The following is a 21,954-nucleotide window of genomic DNA, read 5'->3' as shown; positions in this document are numbered from 1 at the left end:
TAATTGTTGCAGAGCAAAGGGCCAGGGTACATAAATGGCCGACACTCTGTCTCCTGGCAACTGATGGCCTGGGCCTTCCCCCCTGCAAGGTGAGAGCTAAAGGGTTGGAGAACAAAGGAATCCGGTGACCTTCTGGCCAGGGAAAGGGACAAGGAGGAGGAAGCGCTGGAGAGGGAGTCAGTTTGGGCTGGCTGGTGAAATGCTGGGAACCCCAAGGCTGGGGTCTAAGCTCCCTGCCTCCCAAAAGGACTTGACTGAGCGTTCCTGGTTGTACCCACAAGGTCTGTTTGGGACTGTGTTCCTATTGTCCAATAAACCTTCTGTTTTACTGGCTGGCTGAGAGTCTCAGTGAATCCCAGGAAGAGGGGGGCAGGGCCCGGACTCCCCCGCACTCCGTGACACCATCCTCGTATCTGACAGGTGTGTCTGGAGGGAGGCCTGAGGCTGGCACTTTAAGGGAACTGCGTTGTGTGGACATCTGAGTACTCAGGGGGGAGATACAGAAGCTGGTTTGGGCTGGCTGGGTAAATCTAACTATTGGAATATCCACCAGCGTGTGGGGTTTCTCTGCCCCGTTATGTTTGCAGTTCACCCTGATTGAGTGACCTCAACTGGCTTCCACGGGCAGCATCGTTACAAATGGTTTCTCACAATATGGACTAACTGCTTATGCTAAACAATGTGTTCCACCCCTCCAGTCCCTTTCCCAGGCCCGAGGAAGAGCTCTGTGTGGCTCAAAAGCTCATCTCTCCCAGCAACAGAAGTTGCTCCAATAAAAGATATTCCCTCCCCGCTTGTCTCTGTAATATCCTTGGACCAGTACAGCTACCCAGCCCTGCAAACAGGGACGATCCCAGTCAGACTGAAAGGAAAGGCTGTAGCGGGGTGGTCTGTTGCCCACTTGCAATGTATGATGCTGAGTGTTGGGCAGCCAAGAAGCAACATGAACAAATGCTCTGTTCCAGGGAAATGCAGCAGTGGGATGGATGAGGTGGGTAGGCAAGAGAGCCCGCCTGAGGAACGTGTGTGTTAGAGACACGCTCAGTGTAACACAAAGAAACGAGGCCGTGCAGGCTCAGACGTCCGGGCATGTACAGCGCCGTGCTGACAGCCAGCTGGCTAAGAGTCCATCGGAAGGAAAAAGACAAGGAGACCCACGATGGAGCAGTGGGATGGCCCAAAGGCAGACAAGTTAGCATATGAGTGATTGTGACAGGACGTACCTTTTGTCCACCCCTGGACACTATTGGAATGATCTTTGTACAGGTATGCTTTGTGCTGTGTTGTCTGAAAACTCATCATGTGCTGGTCGTTAGTGCCCTGGTGAAATATGTGTGGCAACATTGTCTGTGAAGTTCTGAGACTCCACTGGGCGGTGTTAACACACATTCCAAACGGAGCAGGCCTGGCTCAAACGAAGGAGGGTGGCCTCTCCTTCATTTGCGTTTAAGTGAGCAGGAAGGGAACAAAGGAAGCTCCAACAGGCGAGAAAAACGCAGCAGGGAACATCCTTCCCCATAGACTTTTTGTCTCCCGGTGCCCAGCTGGAAATGTTTTTCAAAAGGGGGACAAGCTGTACACAGGAGGGGCAGACACCCCATAGCACCCTTCTGGCTCCCTGCCATGTCATGTACACACGTAACAGCTCGCTCTTGTTTTACCGAATCCTGCGTGTTTAAATTGGAGTGTCTGGGAACCTACATCTGGGCTGGCAAGTTAAGTAATGGACTTTATATAGACCTGCATTGGCCAGGAGAGGGCTAAGCAGTGCAGGACATATGCTTTCAGGGGGAAAGCTACAATTGGGGGTGTGCTGGGGGTCACCCAGCAGTATAACCAAGGCTGGCAGGAGCCAAGGGACGGCTGGCCGGCCGCAGCACCCACAGATGTGGCTGCAAGTGACTTGCAGGCTGGGGCTGTTTGTGCAAAGGGCCCCCCAAGTTAGAGGGTTGGGGTGACCCAGCTACTCACTGGTCTGGATTGTGCCTGGCGTGTCACAGCAACGGAGGATCTGGCACTGAACAGAGCACTGTGGGGGCAGGATGCATAGGGCTGCCCCCTTCGGATGGGATTAACACAAGGAAAAAGAATCCAGACAGAAAATGGTGCAGCCCTGCCCAGCATCCCTCCCCTCAAGGGACGACTCGGGCCCAGCCTGGCACTGCCCTCCCCACCCCCGAGGGACGACACAGAACCAGCCAGGTAACACCTGCCCCTGAAGCCCACGTGCCCCGTGCTCACTCCGGATACTGACTCTCGTTCACTGGGTTTTATTCCTAGATTCACACAGCTGGGAGTCGTGCAATGGGCCACGTTCCCATCCCCAGCCCAGCGCCCTTCCGCCCACCCCTCACGCCGAGGCCTCCGTCTCGCCAGGCTCCTGTGTCTCCAGTGCCTGCCGGGTGTCTGCCTGCCAGAGCTGCACCAGATCCGTGGGGGTCTTTCCTGCCTGTGAGGGGAGGGAGGGGGCAGAGAGTGAGATGAGCCAGGACCTCCTGCCCCATGTGACGGCAGCAGCAAGGAGCAGCCCAGCTGGGGCTGGGACGTGTGGGAGGTGCCGCGACCTGCCACCCTTCCATGAACTGCAATCCGGTGAGCCCCTTCTCCCAGTGCCGGGGCTCTGCCCCCCAAGAAGGAGAGCCCCCGCTGGCGACAGAAGCTCTTATCTGCGCTGTGTGATCCCACCACTGGGGCTGCCCCCTCCCCGCCCCCTCCAGCCCAGGCAGCAGCAGGGGGAGCTACTCACCAGGTTCTGGGCCATCAGGTCCGCCCCGCACAGGATCAGCATCTTAATGATCTTGTAGCGGTTGAGCCGCACGGCGTCATGCAGCGCGCTGTCCCCCTCCTGCACGGGACAGAGCACACGGGCGTCACAGGGAACCCCCATCCTGCAGCCCCACCGTGGGACTAGTGCGGCTCCCCTCCCCCAAATGGAGCCCAGTCCGGCCTGGGGCAGGAAAGCAGAGCCCCGAGCACGTGGCTCCCACCCCACACCCGGCGCCATGGGACGGCGAGGGAGAGAATGGCGGGGCTGGGCCCCCCAAGGGCAGCAGTACCCAGTCTGCACGGGGCCAGCACGGCTTGGGGGGTGGGGTGTATGGGTGGGAGGATGCGACACTGGATGGAACGGGGGTGACCATTTAGAACGGTATCCGTACCGATATTACCACACTGCAGTGAATCCTAGACCAGATCTGCCACGTAAGGTATCAGTGAGAAAGGCTTGGGAGCAGGGGAGCGCAAACAGAAGTTTGTGGGAGGGCGACGTAACAGAGTGGCTACGGTTAGGAAGGGCCACATGGCCAGTGCCCACGCTGCTCCTGTCTCCTCCACCTGCGCCGGTGTCCAGACAGCGAACCGAACCATGGAGGCCTCCCCCCAGATCCTGGCGTGGACTTGCAGAGACCGTGGCGGGCGTTTCCCACTCTCAGAAAGCCAGGCTGGGGGGAGCGTCCAGTGCGAAAGGTGCCTGCTGGTGGAATCTCTCAGGAAGCAGGGGGAGAGGTACAGGAGGAGGTGGCTAGGCCGATGCGCATCCGTGCCCACAAGGAATTCATTGACAGTTTTCATATGGAGGCTTCCATGGCTGAGGACGCTATCCAGCTAGAGAGGACTGCGCACACCGCCGGGGGAGGAGGATATGGCTCTGTCACAGGGAGGACACTGGCTGCTGGTGACTTCCGGCAGCAGGCCGTGCCCCGTCCCTACTCCCAACCCACCCACCATGGTGATGGAAAACCGATATGCTGCCCTGGCAACGAGTGGTGAGGAATCGTCCCCAAAGGTGGAGGAGGAGAAGCCATGTACCCCCAAGGCTGGGAGGATCACAGCTGCCACGCCCAGGAGGAAACGAAGGGTAGTGGTGGTTGGAGACTCTCTTCTGAGGGGGACGGAGGCACCTGTCTGTTGCCCTGACATGGCATCCTGGGAGGTATGCTGCCTGCCAGGGGCCCGTATCTGAGACGTTACGGAGGGATTGTCGAGGATCATCCGTCCCTCTGACTCCTACCCCATGCTACTCCCATGCTACTCATCCATGTGGGCACAAATGATACTATGAGGTTTAACCCTCAGCAGATCCGAAGTGACTACAGGGCTCTGGGAGTAAGGGTGAGGGAGTTGGGAGCGCAGGTGCTGTTCTCTTCAGTCAAGGGTAGGGGCCCAGGCAAAGACGGATGCATCCTGGAGGTGAATGCCTGGCTGCGAGGATGGTGTCGCCAAGAAGGGTTTGGCTTCCTTGACCACGGGTTGCTGTTTCAGGAAGAAGGATGCTAATCAGAGATAGGCAGACCCCATCGAGGAAGGGGAAGAGCATTTTTGGTTACAGACTGGCTAACCTAGTGAGGAGGGCTTTAAATTAAGTTTGAAAGGGGCAGGTGACCAAAGCCCACAGGTACATGAAGAACATAGAGACCTGGGAGAAGGTTCTCAATTTGGGGGGAGCATGGGCTGTTATAGCAGAGATAAAGGAGAGACAAGACAGAACTTGGGGGCGGAAATCAAATCAGTATCTGAGATGTCTGTATACTGATGCAAGAAGTATGGGAAATAAGCAGGAAGAATTCGAAATGCTAGTAAATAAACACAACTATGACCTAGTTGGCATCATGGAGACTTGGTGGGATAATACACATGAATGTAATATTGGTATAGAAGGGTACAGCTTGCTGAGGAAGGACAGGCAGGGAAAAGGGAGGAGACGTTGCCACAGATATTAGAAACCTACACACTTGGACTGAGGTTGAGATGGGAATAGGAGACAGACTTGCTGAGAGGCTCTGGGTAAGGACATAAGGGGTACAAACCAAGGGTGATGTCATGGTCGGGGTCTACTACAGACCCGCTAGCCAGGAAGAAGAGGTGGGTGAGGCTTTTTTTAAACAACTAACAAAATCCTCCAAAGCCCGGGACTGGGTGGCGATGGGGGACTTGAACACCCAGACATCTGCTGGGAAAAACAACACAGCGGGGCACAGAATCTCCAACACGTTCTTGGAACGTGTTGGAGACAATTTTTTATTTCAGAAGGTGGAGACAGCTACTAGGGGAGAGGCTGTTCTAGGTTTGATTTTGACAAATAGGGAGGAACTGGTGGAGAATTTGAAAGTGGAAGGCAGCTTGGGTGAAACTGATCATGAAAAGATGAGATTCTAAGGAATGGTAAGAGGGAGAACAATAAAATAAAGACAATGGATTTCAAGAAGGGAGACTCAGCAAACTCAAGGGAGTTAGTAGGTAAAATCCCAGGGGAAGCAAGTCTAAGGGGAAAAACAATAGAAGACAGTTGGCAGTTTTTCAAAGCGACATTATTAAGGGCACAAGAGCAAACTATCCCACTGCGTAGGAAAGACAGGAAGTCTGGCCAGAGACCACCCTGGCTTAACCAGGAGATCCTCATGATCTAAAACTCAGAAATAAGAGTCCTACAAAAAGTGGAAACTAGGTCTGTCATAAATATAAAGGGAAGGGAACCACCTTTCTGTACACAGTGCTATAAAATCCCTCCTGGCCAGAGGCAAAACCCTTTCACCTGTAAAGGGTGAAGAAGCTAGGATAACCTCGCTGGCACCTGACCAAAATGACCAATGAGTAGACAAGATACTTTCCAAGCTGGGGGCGGGGGGGGGGAAACAAAGGTCCTCTCTGTCTGTGTGATGCTTTTGCCAGGACCAGAGCAGGAATGCAGGTCAGAACTCCTGTAAAGGGTTAGTAAGCAATCTAGTTAGATATGTGTTAGATTCTGTTTTGTTTAAATGGCTGATAAAATAAGTTGTGCTGAATGGAAAGTAGATTCCTGTTTTTGTGTCTTTTTGTAACTGAAGGTTTAGCCTAGAGGGATTCTCTATGTTTTGAATCTGATTACCCTGTAAGATATTTACCATCCTGATTTTACAGAGGTGATTCTTTTACTTTTTCTTTAATTAAAATTCTTCTTTTAAGAACCTGATTGCTTTTTCATTGTTCTTAAGATCCAAGGGTTTGGGTCTGTGTTCACCTATGCAAATTGGTGAGGATTTTTACCAAGCCTTCTCCAGGAAAGGGGGTGTAGGGCTTGGGGGGATATTTTTGGGGGAAGACGTCTCCAAATGGACTCTTTCCCTGTTCTTTGTTTAACATGCTTGGTGGTGGCAGCATAGGGTTCAAGGGCAAGGCAAAGTTTGTACCTTGAGGAAGTTTTTAACCTAAGCTGGTAAGAATAAGCTTAGGGGGTCCTTCATGCAGGTCCCCACATCTGTACCCTAGTGTTCAGAGTGGGGAAGGAACCTTGACAAGGTCAAATTACAAAGGATGAATATAAATAAATAATACAAGTATGTAGGGACAAAATTGGAAAGGCCAAGGCACAAAACAAGATAAAACTAGCTAGAGACATAAAGGATGACAAGAAAACATTCTACAAATACATTAGAAGCAAGAGGAAGACCAAGGACAGGGTAGGCCTGTTACTCAATGATGGAGGGAAAATAATAACAGAAATTGTAGAAATGGCAGATGTGCTTAATGACTTCTTCGTTTCAGTTTTCACCAAGAAGGTTGGTGGTGATTGGACATCTAACCGTGAATGCTGGTGAAAATGAGGTCGGATCAGAAGAGGCTAAAATAGGGAAAGAACAAGTTAAAAATTACTTCGACAAGTTAGATGTCTTCAAGTCACCAGGGCCTGATGAAATCATAGAATCATAGAATATCAGGGTTGGAAGGGACCCCAGAAGGTCATCTAGTCCAACCCCCTGCTCAAAGCAGGACCAATTCCCAGTTAAATCATCCCAGCCAGGGCTTTGTCAAGCCTGACCTTAAAAACCTCTAAGGAAGGAGATTCTACCACCTCCCTAGGTAACGCATTCCAGTGTTTCACCACCCTCTTAGTGAAAAAGTTTTTCCTAATATCCAATCTAAACCTCCCCCACTGCAACTTGAGACCATTACTCCTCGTTCTGTCATCTGCTACCATTGAGAACAGTCTAGAGCCATCCTCTTTGGAACCCCCTTTCAGGTAGTTGAAAGCAGCTATCAAATCCCCCCTCATTCTTCTCTTCTGCAGGCTAAACAATCCCAGCTCCCTCAGCCTCTCCTCATAACTCATGTGTTCCAGTCCCCTAATCATTTTTGTTGCCCTTCGCTGGACTCTCTCCAATTTATCCACATCCTTCTTGAAGTGTGGGGCCCAAAACTGGACACAGTACTCCAGATGAGGCCTCACCAATGTCGAATAGAGGGGGACGATCACGTCCCTCGATCTGCTCGCTATGCCCCTACTTATACATCCCAAAATGCCATTGGCCTTCTTGGCAACAAGGGCACACTGCTGACTCATATCCAGCTTCTCGTCCACTGTCACCCCTAGGTCCTTTTCTGCAGAACTGCTGCCTAGCCATTCGGTCCCTAGTCTGTAGCTGTGCATTGGGTTCTTCCGTCCTAAGTGCAGGACCCTGCACTTATCCTTATTGAACCTCATCAGATTCCTTTTGGCCCAATCTTCCAATTGGTCTAGGTCCTTCTGTATCCTATCCCTCCCCTCCAGCGTATCTACCACTCCTCCCAGTTTAGTATCATCCGCAAATTTGCTGAGAGTGCAATCCACACCATCCTCCAGATCATTTATGAAGATATTGAATAAAACCGGCCCCAGGACCGACCCTTGGGGCACTCCACTTGATACCGGCTGCCAACTAGACATGGAGCCATTGATCACTACCCGTTGAGCCCGACAATTTAGCCAGCTTTCTACCCACCTTATAGTGCATTCATCCAGCCCATACTTCCTTAACTTGCTGACAAGAATACTATGGGAGACCGTGTCAAAAGCTTTGCTAAAGTCAAGAAACAATACATCCACTGCTTTCCTTTCATCCACAGAACCAGTAATCTCATCATAAAAGGCGATTAGATTAGTCAGGCATGACCTTCCCTTGGTGAATCCATGCTGGCTGTTCCTGATCACTTTCCTCTCATGCAAGTGCTTCAGGATTGATTCTTTGAGGACCTGCTCCATGATTTTTCCAGGGACTGAGGTGAGGCTGACTGGCCTGTAGTTCCCAGGATCTTCCTTCTTCCCTTTTTTAAAGATTGGCACTACATTAGCCTTTTTCCAGTCATCCGGGACTTCCCCGGTTCGCCATGAGTTTTCAAAGATAATGGCCAGTGGCTCTGCAATCACAGCCGCCAATTCCTTCAGCACTCTCGGATGCAACTCGTCCGGCCCCATGGACTTGTGCACGTCCAGCTTTTCTAAATAGTCCCTAACCGCCTCTATCTCCACAGAGGGCTGGCCATCTCTTCCGCATTTTGTGATGCCCAGCGCAGCAGTCTGGGAGCTGACCTTGTTAGTGAAAACAGAGGCAAAAAAAGCATTGAGTACATTAGCTTTTTCCACATCCTCTGTCACTAGGTTGCCTCCCTCATTCAGTAAGGGGCCCACACATTCCTTGGCTTTCTTCTTGTTGCCAACATACCTGAAGAAACCCTTCTTGTTACTCTTGACATCTCTGGCTAGCTGCAGCTCCAGGTGCGATTTGGCCCTCCTGATAACATTCCTACATGCCCGAGCAATATTTTTATACTCTTCCCTGGTCATATGTCCAACCTTCCACTTCTTGTAAGCTTCTTTTTTATGTTTAAGATCCGCTAGGATTTCACCATTAAGCCAAGCTGGTCGCCTGCCATATTTACTATTTTTTCGACTCATCGGGATGGTTTGTCCCTGTAACCTCAACAGGGATTCCTTGAAATACAGCCAGCTCTCCTGGACTCCTTTCCCCTTCAAGTTAGTCCCCCAGGGGATCCTGGCCATCCGTTCCCTGAGGGAGTCGAAGTCTGCTTTCCTGAAGTCCAGGGTCCGTATCCTGCTGCTTACCTTTCTTCCCTGCGTCAGGATCCTGAACTCAACCAACTCATGGTCACTGCCTCCCAGATTCCCATCCACTTTTGCTTCCCCCACTAATTCTACCCGGTTTGTGAGCAGCAGGTCAAGAAAAGCACCCCCCCTAGTTGGCTCCTCTAGCACTTGCGCCAGGAAATTGTCCCCTACGCTTTCCAAAAACTTCCTGGATTGTCTATGCACCGCTGTATTGCTCTCCCAGCAGATATCAGGAAAATTAAAGTCACCCATGAGAATCAGGGCATGCGATCTAGTAGCTTCCGTGAGCTGCCGGAAGAAAGCCTCATCCACCTCATCCCCCTGGTCCGGTGGTCTATAGCAGACTCCCACCACTACATCACTCTTGTTGCACACACTTCTAAACTTAATCCAGAGACACTCAGGTTTTTCTGCAGTTTCGTACTGGAGTTCTGAGCAGTCATACTGCTCCCTTACATACAGTGCTACTCCCCCACCTTTTCTGCCCTGCCTGTCCTTCCTGAACAGTTTATAACCATCCATGACAGTACTCCAGTCATGTGAGTTATCCCACCAAGTCTCTGTTATTCCGATCACGTCATAGTTCCTTGACATCACCAGGACCTCCAGTTCTCCCTGCTTGTTTCCAAGGCTTTGTGCATTTGTATATAAGCACTTGAGATAACCTGTTGATCGCCCCTCATTGCCAGTATGAGGCAGGAGCCCTCCCCTCACAGACATTCCTGCCTGTGCTTCCTCCCGGTATCCCGCTTTCCCACTTACCTCAGGGCTTTGGTCTCCTTCCCCCGGTGAACCTAGTTTAAAGCCCTCCTCACTAGGTTAGCCAGCCTGCTGGCAAAGATGCTCTTCCCTCTCTTCGTAAGATGGAGCCCATCTCTGCCCAGCACTCCTCCTTCATGGAACACCATCCCATGGTCAAAGAAACCAAAGCCTTCTCTCCGACACCATCTGCGTAGCCATTCGTTGACTTCCACGATTCGACGCTCCCTACCTAGGCCTTTTCCTTCCACGGGGAGGATGGACGAGAAATGCATCCTAGAATACTCAAGGAGCTGACTGAGGAGATATCTGAACCATTAATGATTATCTTTGAAAAGTCATGGAAGGCGGGAGAGATTCCAGAAGATTGGAAAAGGGCAAATCTAGTGCCCATCTACAAAAAGGGAAATAAGGACAACCCAGGGAATTACAGACCAATCAGCTTAACTTCAGTACCCAGAAAGATAATGGAGCAAATACTTAAGCAATCAATTTGCAAACATTTAGAAGATAATAAGGTGATAAGTAACAATCAGCATGGATTTGTCAAGAACAAATCGTGTCAAACCAACCTGATCGCTTTCTTTGATGGGTTACAAGCCTTGTGGATGGGGGGGAAGCACAGAGGTGGTATATCTTAACTTTAGTAAAGCTTTTGATACTGTCCCTCATGACCTTCTCATAAACAAACTAGGGAAATGCAACCTAGATGGAGCTTGTCATAAATATAAAGGGAAGGCTAACCACCTTTAAATCCCTCCTGGCCAGAGGCAAAACCCCTTCACCTGTAAAGGGTTAAGAAGCTAGGATAACCTCGCTGGCACCTGACCAAAATGACCAATGAGGAGACAAGATACTTTCCAAGCTGGAGGCGCGGGAAACAAAGGTTCTCTCTGTCTGTGTGATGCTTTTGCCGGGACCAGAGCAGGAATGCAGGTCAGAACTCCTGTAAAGGGTTAGTAAGCAATCTAGTTAGATATGCGTTAGAGTCTGTTTTGTTTAAATGGCTGATAAAATAAGTTGTGCTGAATGGAATGTATATTCCTGCTTTTGTGTCTTTTTGTAACTGAAGGTTTAGCCTAGAGGGATCCTCTGTGTTTTGAATCTGATTACCCTGTAAGATATTTACCATCCTGATTTTACAGAGGTGATTCTTTTACTTTTTCTTTAATTAAAATTCTTCTTTTAAGAACCTGATTGCTTTTTCATTGTTCTTAAGATCCAAGGGTTTGGGTCTGTGTTCACCTATGCAAATTGGTGAGGATTTTTACCAAGCCTTCCCCAGGAAAGGGGGTGTAGGGCTTGGGGGGATATTTTTGGGGGAAGATGTCTCCAAATGGACTCTTTCCCTGTTCTTTGTGTAACACTTTGGTGGTGACAGCATTTAACCTAAGCTGGTAAGAATAAGCTTAGGGGGTCTCTCATGCAGGCCCCCACATCTGTACCCTAGAGTTCAGAGTGGGGAAGGAACCTTGACAGAGCTACTATAAGGTGGGTGCATAACTGGTTGGAAAACCGTTCCCAGAGAGTAGTTATCCATGGTTCACATTCATGCTGGAAGGACATAATGAGTGGGGTCCCACAGGGATCGGTTCTGGGTCCAGTTCTGTTCAATATCTTCATCAATATAGAGTACACTTATAAAGTTTGTGGATGATACTAAGCTGGGAGGGGTTGCCAGTGCTTTAAAGGATAGGATTAAAATTGAAAATGATCTGGACAAACTGGAGGAATGGTCTGAAGTAAATAGGATGAAATTCAATAAGGACAAATGCAAAGTACTCCACGTAGGAAGGAACAATCAGTTGCACACATACCAAATGGGAAATGACTGCCTGGGAAGGAGTACTGCAGAAAGGGACCTGAGGTTCATAGTGGACCACAAGCTAAATATGAGTCAACAGTGTAACACTGTTGCAAAAAAAGTGAACATCGTTCTGGGATTTTTTAGCAGGAGTGTTGTACGCAAGTCACGAGAAGTAATTCTTCCGCTCTACTCCGCGCTGATTAGGCCTCAACTGGAGCATTGTGTGCAGTTCTGGGCACCACATTTCAGGAAAGATGTGGACAAACTGGAGAGGGTCCAGAGAAGAGTAACAAAAATGATTAAAGGTCTAGAAAACATGAGCTCTGAGGGAAGATGGAAAAAATTGGGTTTGTTTAGTCTGGTGAAGAGAAGACTGAGAGGGGACATGAGAACAGTTTTCAAGTATGTAAAAGGTTGTTACAAGGAGGAGGGAGAAGAATTGTTCTCCTTAACCTCTGAGGCTAGGACGAGAAGCAATGGGCTTAAATTGCAGCAAGGGAGGTTTAGGTTGGACATTAGGAAAAACTTCCTAACTATCAGCGCGGTTAAGCCCTGGGATAAATTGCCTGGGGAGGTCATGGTGTCTCGGAGTCCCCGGGCGATGCTCTGGAGCTGCTCCCTAGGAAGCCAGGCAGGACTCTGGGGAAGTCTCCTTTCCGTGAGCAGCCTGTCTGCAGGACACACAGCTCACCCAGCTTCCACCTTCCTGGGTCTGACCTCGGAGCATTCAGCATCCTCTGCCCCTCCGTGCACTTCCCACAGCGAGTCCGCTCAGGCGGGGTCCTGGGGAAGCCAGAGGGTCCGCTGAAACTGAGGCACCCCACAACATTCAGAGGAAACATTAAGAACAGTCCCGCTTCGTCACATGTGGAATCTCCATCAGTTGAGATTTTTAAGAGCAGGCTGGACAAACACCTGTCAGAAATGGTCTGGATAATACTTAGTCCTGCCACGAGTGCAGGGGACTGGACCAGACGACCTCTCGAGGTCCCTTCCAGTCCTATGATTTGCTAAGCATGATAAACTTGTTTATATGTTGGTATCACCTTTGTACCGTGAGTTAAAGTGTGTGCTATATCTATATGTCCAACCTGTGCTGGGCCTGGCTGACACCCCCAGACAGACTGGCATCAGCACTATCCAGCCTGCTGGATGGCCCATCAAGAGCAATCAGCTGAACAATGAGCCCACTGAGAGAAGCCAGGGTCTACTGAGCCAGGGACAGGTAGGGACATGCCTGTGCACAGGGGACTCCAAGAGCTTTTCCATGCCCATGTGCTCCGACCTTGTGTCTGGGACAAAGGATGTACAAGCCACGTGGCAAAGGACATAAAAGGCGGCTGCATCTTCTCCATTTTGTCTTCAATCCTGTTTCCCATCTCTGGAGCAACTTCTCTACAAACTGAGGCTCTGAACAAAGGACTGACTGAGCCGTCCAAACTCTGGGTGTGTTCCAGAGGGACTGTACAAGCCAGCAAACTCACCAAGGCTGCTAAGAACCCGATCTATGGACTCTGAAGTCGTACATATGGATCTGACTGCTTTGATCGTTGAACAACTCTTTTCCCGTTCTTTTCGTTTGTAATAAACCTTTAGTTTTAGGTTTAAAGGCTTGGCTGGCAGCTTGGGATTGTGGGTCAGATCCAAACCAGCGTTGCTCTGGGAACGTGGTGGCTGGCCCTTCTGGGTTCAGAAGGACATTTTGTATAAGTAAGCAGAGTTTCTAAGGTTTCAGAGTAGCAGCCGTGTTAGTCTGTATGCGCAAAAAGAAAAGGAGGACTTGTGGCACCTTAGAGACTAACCAATTTATTTGGGCATAAGCTTTCGTGAGCTGCAGCTCACTTCATCGGATGCAGAGTTTCTAAGTAATTTCTCACTTTACTGAACCAGTTTGCTGATTGGGAGCCAGAGAACTGGAATGCAATAAAGGGTCCTGGGTGATTTCTTTTTTCAGCTTCTTGATAACTAGTGAGGGGGTTCAGGGGCACAGTCTGGGACTGGTTGGTGAATCTAACTTCGGTGTGAACCACCAGTTTGGGGGGAATCTGCTCCCCTTTTGCAGCCTGCCCTGACCTCAGCATTTTCAGTGTGGGCTGCGCTAGAAACCCCAGTCACAGGAGGGTGAGGGGATGCATACCTGGTGCTGGGGGTGCCAGACACCCGTGGGTACGAGCGTTGCTACGTGGGGCTCTTACCCTGTCCCGGGAGTTGACATCCACCCCTGAGTTGATCAAATGCTCCACGATATCAGTCTGCCCAGTTCGGGTCGCCACATGCAGGGGGGTGCTCATGAGCTGAGTACGGCAAAGGGGGGGCACCTGCCATTAGCTCCCCGCTGGTTTAAAATAATTAATCCAGACAGCCAAATGCTGTAGCCTCATTGCTACCCCCCATCTCTGCTCTATCCCCCACCCCCATAGCCCCGCCCCCCACCCCTACTCACCTGCCACAACCCTGCCCCCACCCTGCATCCACGCACCTCAGCCCTGCCCCCTTACTTCTCCCTCACCTCTACCCACCCACCACAGCCCTGCTCGCACCCCACACCCACTGCCCCCCACAGCCACAGCCCTGCCCCCCCATTCACCCACCTCGGCCCTGCCCCCGATACGTACTGCCAGACAGTCCCCCTCCACCACTACCCTCCCGTCTCCCGCCACTGCTGTATGCCAGCCATAGCTCTCTCCCCCCCCCGAGTGCTGCCATGGCCCCCCAGCCCCCACCTTATCTTTCAGGTTGAGGTCAGCGCCCCGGTCCTGCAGAAGCTTCACGGCGCCCAGGTGCCCCCCCCGGCAGGCCCAGTGCATGGCCGTGCAGTCCAGCTGCACAACCAAGAGACTCCGGTCAGGACGGTAGCAGCAACACCCGCACCCCCAGCTCCCCGCCCTGCGCCCCACACTGCCCACCCTCCAGTCCCTCTGCCAGCGGGTGGCGCTCACCCCCCCGCCCAGGAGCCAGAGGGGTTCGGGGTCGGGGAGGGGGAGCAGAAAGAGCCCAGCAGCTCAGGGCAGGGGTGGTGCTTGGGGGGGTTGTGGGGGCTATAGCCCCCTCCAACATTTGCCTTAGCCCCCCAGCTCTGAAGGCAGAGCAGAGATTGGTGGCTGCCGGCAGGCGCCCAGCTCCAGCAGCAGCGCGGGAGTAAGCCCAGGTGGGGGCCGGGGAGCCCGAGAGCAGCCCCTGCCCCTGCCCGTGGGGCGCAGCGTGCCCATCCCCTGGAACTGCAGGAGCAGCCCGCACTGCACTGGGGCATGTGGGGTAGGGGACTGGAGGCTCCACCCCCTCCAGCGGCTGGGGAAGTCCCTGCAGTGGGGCAGGATGTGCATGGGCAGCAGCCTCGCACGCTGGTTTGGGGTCTGAGTCGAGGTGTGAACAGCCGGGGTTGGCGTCACCACGTCTCCCATGTCCCTGCATCAGCTGTGCAGAGGAAGGGGTGTATGCCGTGCAGTGGCTGGGTCTGTCTGGCCGCCCCACATCCTCCGCCCCACTGTGGCTCCTCTGATGCCCCTGATCCTGGATGGATTGGCCGGAGTGCAGACCCGGTGCCAGGCCTGGTGCTGCCCAAACTGGGCACATCACTGCTTCGCGGGCAGGGAGAGCGCCCGTCTCACCCGGTCTCGGAAGTCCACGGTGGCGCCGTGGTCCAGCAGCCTCTCCAGGATCTCCATGTGCCCTTCCAGCGAGGCGCGGTGCAGGGCTGTCCGGTGGAACTGGGGCAGGAGGCAGCAAAGACGTAGGTGTCAAAAGGACTCCCAGCCAGCGCTGCTGCACCACCCTGGGCAGCCACAGCCACCAGCCCTCCCAAGAGCAAGCCACGGGTCTCGCCCCAGGGACCCGGCCTGCTCGGTGTTTGGGACGGGCCAGCAGGGCTCCGAGAGCCCTCTGCCCTGTTCCTGGGCATGTCCGGGGTCGGCTGGGCGAGGCACCGTCTCCAGGGAGGATGGCTTTCTCCGGGAGATGCCTGGGAAGAGGGGGTGCCCCAGCCCAGCCATCCAAGGTCCATCTGGGGAAGGCTTGACCCCTGGTATCTAGGTGCCAACAGACCCAAATTAACCAGCATGCCCTCGGTGCCCTGGCACAGGGCACCCATCCCAAGGGCCCCCCCAACCACCGGATTTGGGCGGGTGGCGTTGTGACCTGGCACACTGGGTCACAGCACAACTCAGGTTTCGACTCGACAGCCCTTCATCAAGGGGGGACTGGGCCAGATTGGGGCCCCTCCCCAGTTTCCATAGTCCTCAGAGCCCCAGCGTTCTCGACTCCAGCACTGGATGCCCAAGGGGGCTGTTGGGGGGCTGGGCTGGCTGTGGGGGTGGAGGGGCCTGGACTGGGCACTGCCCACTGGCTGGAGCCTGCTTGCGCAGGTTTGCCGGGGGGGCGAGGGATGGGGAGGGACGTTACCTCATCACAGGTGTCAGGGGAGCCCCCGTCCCCCAGGAACGTCTCAATGACACGGATCTTGCCCTGCACAGCTGCCCTCAGGAACGTCTCCTCCTCCACGGGGCCCACCTGCAGGGTGGATGGGACAGCAGCTCAAGGGGTCTGTGTGCCCCATGTGGGGAGCTCCACGAACCTGGCCCCAGAGCCCCTGCCTCACAGGGGAGGATGCCAGCTCCATGGCCCTCGCCCCAGAGCCCCTGCCCCAGAGGAGCTCTGACTGGGAGGGGGCTTTTCTGTGGGGTGGCCACCATCTTGGTCAACAACACGGATCTGCTGGGCCCCCCAGCCAGGATGGCACAGACCCACATCCTCCCGGGACCCTCCCCTCCCCCCTTACAATCTCCTCGGGCTCCGGCTCGGGCTCCGGTGCCGCCTTCTCCACCCTGCGCTTCCGGCGCGTCTTGCGCAGCTCGAAGAGGTACTGGATGCCGCCCACGTGGATGATCTCCCGGCGCAGGTCCAGCGAGCTCGTCCGCTCCCGCCCCTGGCCCTGCGGAGACGGGGCAGAGCCACGCTGGAGCCTCTGGGGAGAGCCCTGCCAGGGCACCGGACTCCTGGGTCCCTCCCCGGCAGCGCCCATTCCCTGGCTTTAAACAAGCAGGATGTGGGATACCCCCAACCTGTCCCCCCCACAGACTCCCTGGTTCCCATCTGCCTGGCCCCTGGTCCTGACCCCCAACCCTCTCCACAGACCCCCTGGTCCTGACCCCCATCTGCCTGGCCCCTGGTCCTGACCCCCAACCCTCTCCACAGACCCCACTGGTCCTGACCCCCATCTGCCTGGCCCCTGGTCCTGATCCCCAACCCTCCGCACAGACTCTCTGGTCCTGACCCCCATCTGCCTGGCCCCTGGTCCTGACCCCCAACCCTCTCCACAGACCCCCTGGTCCTGACCCCCATCTGCCTGGCCCCTGGTCCTGATCCCCAACCCTCCACACAGACTCTCTGGTCCTGTCCCCCATCTGCCTGGCCCCTGGTCCTGATCCCCAACCCTCCGCACAGACTCTCTGGTCCTGACCCCAACCCAGACCCCCTGATCCTGACCCCCAACCCACCCCCCACAGATCTCCTGACTCCCCACTGCCTGGCCCTTCCCTGGCCTCTTAACAATCAACCTGTAACGACATGGGGGGGTTTCTTGGTTGTTCCTTGTTTCCTATGGGGGGCTTTCTGGGTTGCATGCAGAGGGGGTGGGAAGCAGTGTTACTGGTTTAACGAGGGGATGGGAGAGGGAGTTTGTTGTTCCAGAGGACCGGCCAGAGAACGGGGGACCCAGCCGATGGCCTGGAGCATGGAGACCCCAGCGACTGGCGACCTGGGGACCCAGCTCAGTGGCAGCCGGTTCTGGCCAGCGGGAGAACAAGGGCTGTGAAGAGAGAACCCCCGGGACCTGACCAGTTGGTCCAGCCAGAGGGGCAAGAGGGCAGACGAGAGGAGAGGGGCCCAGGCGACCCGGTTTCCTGTTTACCTGGAGGGAAGACAATGGACAGAGGGGGGCTTGGGGCCGGTGACATCAGATGCCCAGCTGGGAAGCAGGGGGGCTCTGGGCTGGAGGGAGGGAGCAGGCAGAGCCCCCCTGGATGCAGGGGAGATTTGAATGTGCTGTGCTGAGGGAGGCCAGGCCTGAGATCATGCGAGTTTCCCATGTTGTGTTCAATGCTCAATAAACCTCCTGTTTTATGCTGGCTGAGAGTCACTCCTGTCTAGAGAACAGGGTTGCATCGTCCCCTTCGGGGGGTGAAGGCCCCGTGGGTCCAGAGCAAGTGGACTCCCTGAGGGGCCCACGGCGAGAGAAAGGCGTGCTAAGGCTCAGAGAGGTGTGGCTCCAGGAGGTGGAGGGGCTTAACCCCGACAGAGAGTGGACCCCCGGGAGAAGGGCTGTCTCACTGAAAGGGGCACCCCGCCATGGACCACACGGGGCCAAGAGTGGGCACGATCGGTGAGTCCGTGACACCCAACCCCTGGCCCCTCATCAATCCCTCAGCCCTGATCCCTCCCAGAATGCCTGCTCCAGCCCCCAACCAGGAAACCCCTGCACCATCACGCACTGCCCAGCCCCCAACGGCCGACCCCCCCATCACAGACTGCCCGACCCCAGTCCCAGCAGAGGGAAGCCATGTGGGGCGGCGCTGTCATCTGTGTTTAACAGCTGGCCTGGGCCAGGTGTCTGGCAGGCTGCTGAGGGGGTTCCTGCCCAGCACCCCGGGGGCAGTGAACCAGGGGCTTGGTGCTGGCCCTGTGCCCCACACTCCATGGGGGAGTGAGGAATGGATTCAAGGTGCAGAGACCAGCCCCAGCCAGCCAGGCCTGTTGGGGGCATCAGCCTAGAACAGCCCAGCCCAGCCCCGGTGGGGCTCTGCACGCACAGGGGCTGCCCACACGGCCCCAGTGCAGGGGCAGGGCCTCCCACACAGCACTGCCAGCCTGCCCCCGGGTCTGGCCGGCCCCTGCCCCTCATGCCGCTGGCTGGGCCCTCTGGCTGGGGCTGCCTCCCGAATACCGTAGGTTCCCCCTCTGCACCACGTCGGCCCCGCTCCATCTGGCCTGGACCCAGCCTGCAGCTCCGGACACGGGTGCCCAGGGGGAGGTGACGAGCCCAGACGTGGGGCCAGTTCCCTGCTGACCCCCAGTGCCAATGCAGGCAGCGTGTGGTGGGGGCCGCAGCCAGGGTAACCCCTCAGTGCCCAGCCCTGCACCTTCCTGGCCCAGTCTGATGGGTGGGGCTGGGGCAGGAAAGGGTTAACAGTGCAAGCCAGACAGGCTGTGGGGGGCTGCAGGGCTCGCTGTGCTGGTGAGGGGGTGAGGCTGCCAGGGTCTGGCTGTGATGCCCCCGGCAGGGCAGGCCAAGCCCGCGTACCTTGAGCCCCTCGATGCCCCAGTGAACGGGGCCGCGGCGCTTCTCGTCCTCCAGCCCCGGCGTGTCCATTCTCGCCACCGCCGGCGGCATCTCGGGGGCCTGGCTCTTGCGCCGCTGTGAAGCCAAGCAGAAAAGCCGGCAGGGTGAGGGCCAGGCCCCGGCCTGCCCCCCCACAGCCCCTCAGGAGTCCATCCCCTGCCTCCCTTGGCATTCGGCCCAGGCCCCCTCCCGCCACAGCCCCGGTACCCACATGGGCACTGCACGGGGTTTAGCCTGAGTTGCCAAGGGCAACAGCTTAATCTCTGGGCACTTCCAGCCCTGGCGGCCCCATAACAGACCAGGAGGTGGGGCTGGCGTCCTCATGGACACGCCCCATTGATCTGGGTCTGCTCACTCCCTGTGGCCAGCCCCAAAGGCTCGTCTCCCCGAGGGCCCCTCCCAGGATCCCCCAGGCCTGGGGCCCACCCCGAGCAGGGGCGACCCCATGCCTGCACTTGCCATGGGCCTGACTCCCCCCCCACTGCACCCCACAGCCCATGCTGGTGCCCTGTACCCTACGCCCTCCCATTTCAAGAGCGTCCGAACGCCCTACCTGGGGCAGGGCCTTACGGCCTCCCTGCCCACCGCATGGCACGCGCCCAACGTCAGCCCTGCACGGGGTGCCCGGCCCCTGGCTGCCCGCCGAGCACAGGCCCAGGCACGGGGCCAGCGCAGACGGAGGCGTTTCCCCAGTCGGTGAGTCTGGGCGGTTACCGAACCCAGGCGCCCTGAGCCCATGGTGATGGGCGCAGGTTCGGGTGTGGCACCCAATCGTAATGCAGCCCTGCGGAGAGCCTGGCCCCTGGGGCCCAGCCCGGCTCCAGGCGCCGCCCGTGACCCCCAGCCCAGCCCTGCTCCAGGCGCCCCCCCGTCACCCCCAGCCCAGCCCCGCTCCAGGCGCCCCCCCTGTCACCCCCAGCCCGGCCCCGCTCCAGGCGTCCCCCCCGTCCCCCCCAGCACAGCCCCGCTCCAGGAGCCCCCCCGTCCCCCCCAGCCCAGCCCCGCTCCAGGAGCCCCCCCATCACCCCCAGCCCAGTCCCGCTCCATGCCCCCCCGTCACCCCCAGCCCAGTCCCGCTCCAGGCGCCCCGCCTGTCACCCCCAGCCCAGCCCCGCTCCATGCCCCCCCGTCACCCCCAGCCCAGCCCCGCTCCAGGCGCCCCGCCTGTCACCCCCAGCCCAGCCCCGCTCCAGGCGTCCCCCCGTCCCCCCCAGCACAGCCCCGCTCCATGCCCCCCCGTCACCCCCAGCCCAGCCCCGCTCCAGGCGCCCCCCGTCACCCCCAGCCCAGCCCCGCTCCAGGCGCCCCCCGTCACCCCCAGCCCAGCCCTGCTCCAGGCGCCCCCCCGTCACCCCCAGCCCAGCCCCGCTCCAGGCGCCCCGCCTGTCACCCCCAGCCCAGCCCCGCTCCAGGAGCCCCCCCATCACCCCCAGCCCAGCCCCGCTCCATGCCCCCCCGTCACCCCCAGCCCAGTCCCGCTCCAGGCGCCCCGCCTGTCACCCCCAGCCCAGCCCCGCTCCATGCCCCCCCGTCACCCCCAGCCCAGTCCCGCTCCAGGCGCCCCGCCTGTCACCCCCAGCCCAGCCCCGCTCCAGGCGTCCCCCCCGTCCCCCCCAGCACAGCCCCGCTCCATGCCCCCCCGTCACCCCCAGCCCAGCCCCGCTCCAGGCGCCCCCCGTCACCCCCAGCCCAGCCCCGCTCCAGGCCCCCCCCCGTCACCCCCACCCAGCCCCGCTCCAGGCCCCCCCCGTGACCCCCACCCAGCCCCGCTCCAGGCCCCCTTTGCCCTCCAGCTCGCCCACCCAGGGTCTCACCTCCTGCTCCTCCAGGTTCTGGTCAACCAGCGCTGTGGCCCACGTCACGCCCTGCTCCATGGGTGCCCGGCCAGCGGCTCCTCTCTGGGGCAGGGACGCTGGCTGTGCCCTGGAGCCGCCTGGGGCCCCGGCCCAGCGCACGCTGCGGTGGGGGGCTCCGTGGCTCCCGCGGTTTATGCACTGCTGCTCCTCCGCCCCAAGGCCCCAGGGAGCCGACACGTGCCCGGCCCACGCGACCCGGGAGCCTTTGTCATGAGCTCACCCGGCTGCATTCTCAGCCCTGCTGCCCGGGGTCACCTTCACCCAGCGCCTGGCCCCGGTGCCGCGCCCCACCCACTGGGCCGCGCAGAGGGGGACTGGGTGCTGCTCTGTGGGGAGCCGGGAGACTCCTGGGCAGGCCGGGTCGCACGGGGGGCTCTGTGGGGCGGGGGCCTTGGCTGGCCCTCTGCCAGGACCCCCAGCAGTCTGGGCAGGGGGGCACTTTGTTCCGTTCCCACACCTGACCTCACGTCGCTCCCCCCAGCCAGAGCCCCCCGGACCCTGGGGTTATTTCCGTGTGACGGGGCCAGCTCCACGGTGCCCTGGGTGCCCCGCAGCCGCCGGCTGCCCCAGGCGGGCGCCACGTGAGAACGGGCAGCGTCTGTGCCCCTGGGCCCGGCTGGGGGGCTGGGGATGCTTTGGCTGCTTTGAGGGATGAGCTCAGGAGCTGCTGGCTCTGCGCACAAAGCTCAGACACAGCCCAGCCCGGGACGCGCTGCCCAGCCTGTGCCCCCCGTCCCCACCCCCCCGGCCTGTGCCCCCCTGGCCTGTGCCCCCCGGCCTGTGCCCCGCCCCTTGGCCTGTGCCGCCATCCCCCCGGCCTGTGCCCCCGTCCCCATCCCTCTGGCCTGTGCCCCGCCTCCTGGCCTGTGCCCCCATCCCTGCCCCAGCCCCCCGGCCTGTGCTCCCCCGGCCTGTGCCCCCATCCCCACCCCCTTGGCCTGTGCCGCCATCCCCGCCCCATCCCCCCGGCCTGTGCCCCCATCCCCACCCCCCTGGCCTGTGCCCCCCTGGCCTGTGCCCCCCAGCCTGTGCCCCCCCCTTGGCCTGTGCCGCCATCCCCGCCCCATCCCCCCAGCCTGTGCCCCCATCCCCACCCCCCTGGCCTGTGCCCCCCTGGCCTGTGCCCCCCAGCCTGTGTCCTGCCCCTTGGCCTGTGCCGCCATCCCCGCCCCATCCCCCCAGCCTGTGCTCCCATCCCCACCCCCCTGGCCTGTGCCCCCCAGCCTGTGCCCCGCCCCTTGGCCTGTGCCGCCATCCCCGCCCCATCCCCCCAGCCTGTGTCCCCATCCCCACCCCCCCGGCCTGTGCCCCCCAGCCTGTGCCCTGCCCCTTGGCCTGTGCC

The 21,954-nt window shown here is 57.8% G+C and overlaps 1 protein-coding gene across 1 annotated transcript; it reads right to left on the bottom strand.

Annotated features, from left to right (window-relative positions):
• Nucleotides 1-2,290: 2,290 nt before the first annotated feature.
• Nucleotides 2,291-20,845, bottom strand: ANKRD2 (ankyrin repeat domain 2). The gene is made up of 9 exons (XM_073354989.1): nucleotides 20,571-20,845; nucleotides 18,718-18,831; nucleotides 16,198-16,350; nucleotides 15,822-15,929; nucleotides 15,032-15,130; nucleotides 14,147-14,245; nucleotides 13,619-13,717; nucleotides 2,747-2,845; nucleotides 2,291-2,449 (listed from the first exon to the last, which is right to left on the bottom strand). The coding sequence occupies exons 1-9, from the start codon at nucleotides 20,628-20,630 to the stop codon at nucleotides 2,351-2,353; spliced, it is 930 nt and encodes a 309-aa protein (XP_073211090.1). The 5' UTR covers nucleotides 20,631-20,845; the 3' UTR covers nucleotides 2,291-2,350.
• Between the last annotated feature and the right edge of the window lie 1,109 nt (nucleotides 20,846-21,954).

The sequence above is a fragment of the Lepidochelys kempii genome, chromosome 7 (assembly GCF_965140285.1).
Source record: "Lepidochelys kempii isolate rLepKem1 chromosome 7, rLepKem1.hap1, whole genome shotgun sequence".
Taxonomy (NCBI): Eukaryota; Metazoa; Chordata; order Testudines; family Cheloniidae; genus Lepidochelys; species Lepidochelys kempii.
This window is presented reverse-complemented; position numbering and strand designations above follow the sequence as displayed.

Excerpts from the sequence above, each read along its gene's own strand:
- ANKRD2 (XM_073354989.1), bottom strand. The coding sequence starts at position 20,630 with ATGGAGCAGGGCGTGACGTGGGCCACAGCGCTGGTTGACCAGAACCTG. Across the intron at positions 16,351-18,717 it reads GGGGCATCGAGGGGCTCAAG|GGCCAGGGGCGGGAGCGGAC; the intron begins GTACGCGGGCTT and ends CCGTCTCCGCAG. Across the intron at positions 14,246-15,031 it reads CCGTGGACTTCCGAGACCGG|CTGGACTGCACGGCCATGCA; the intron begins GTGAGACGGGCG and ends TTGGTTGTGCAG.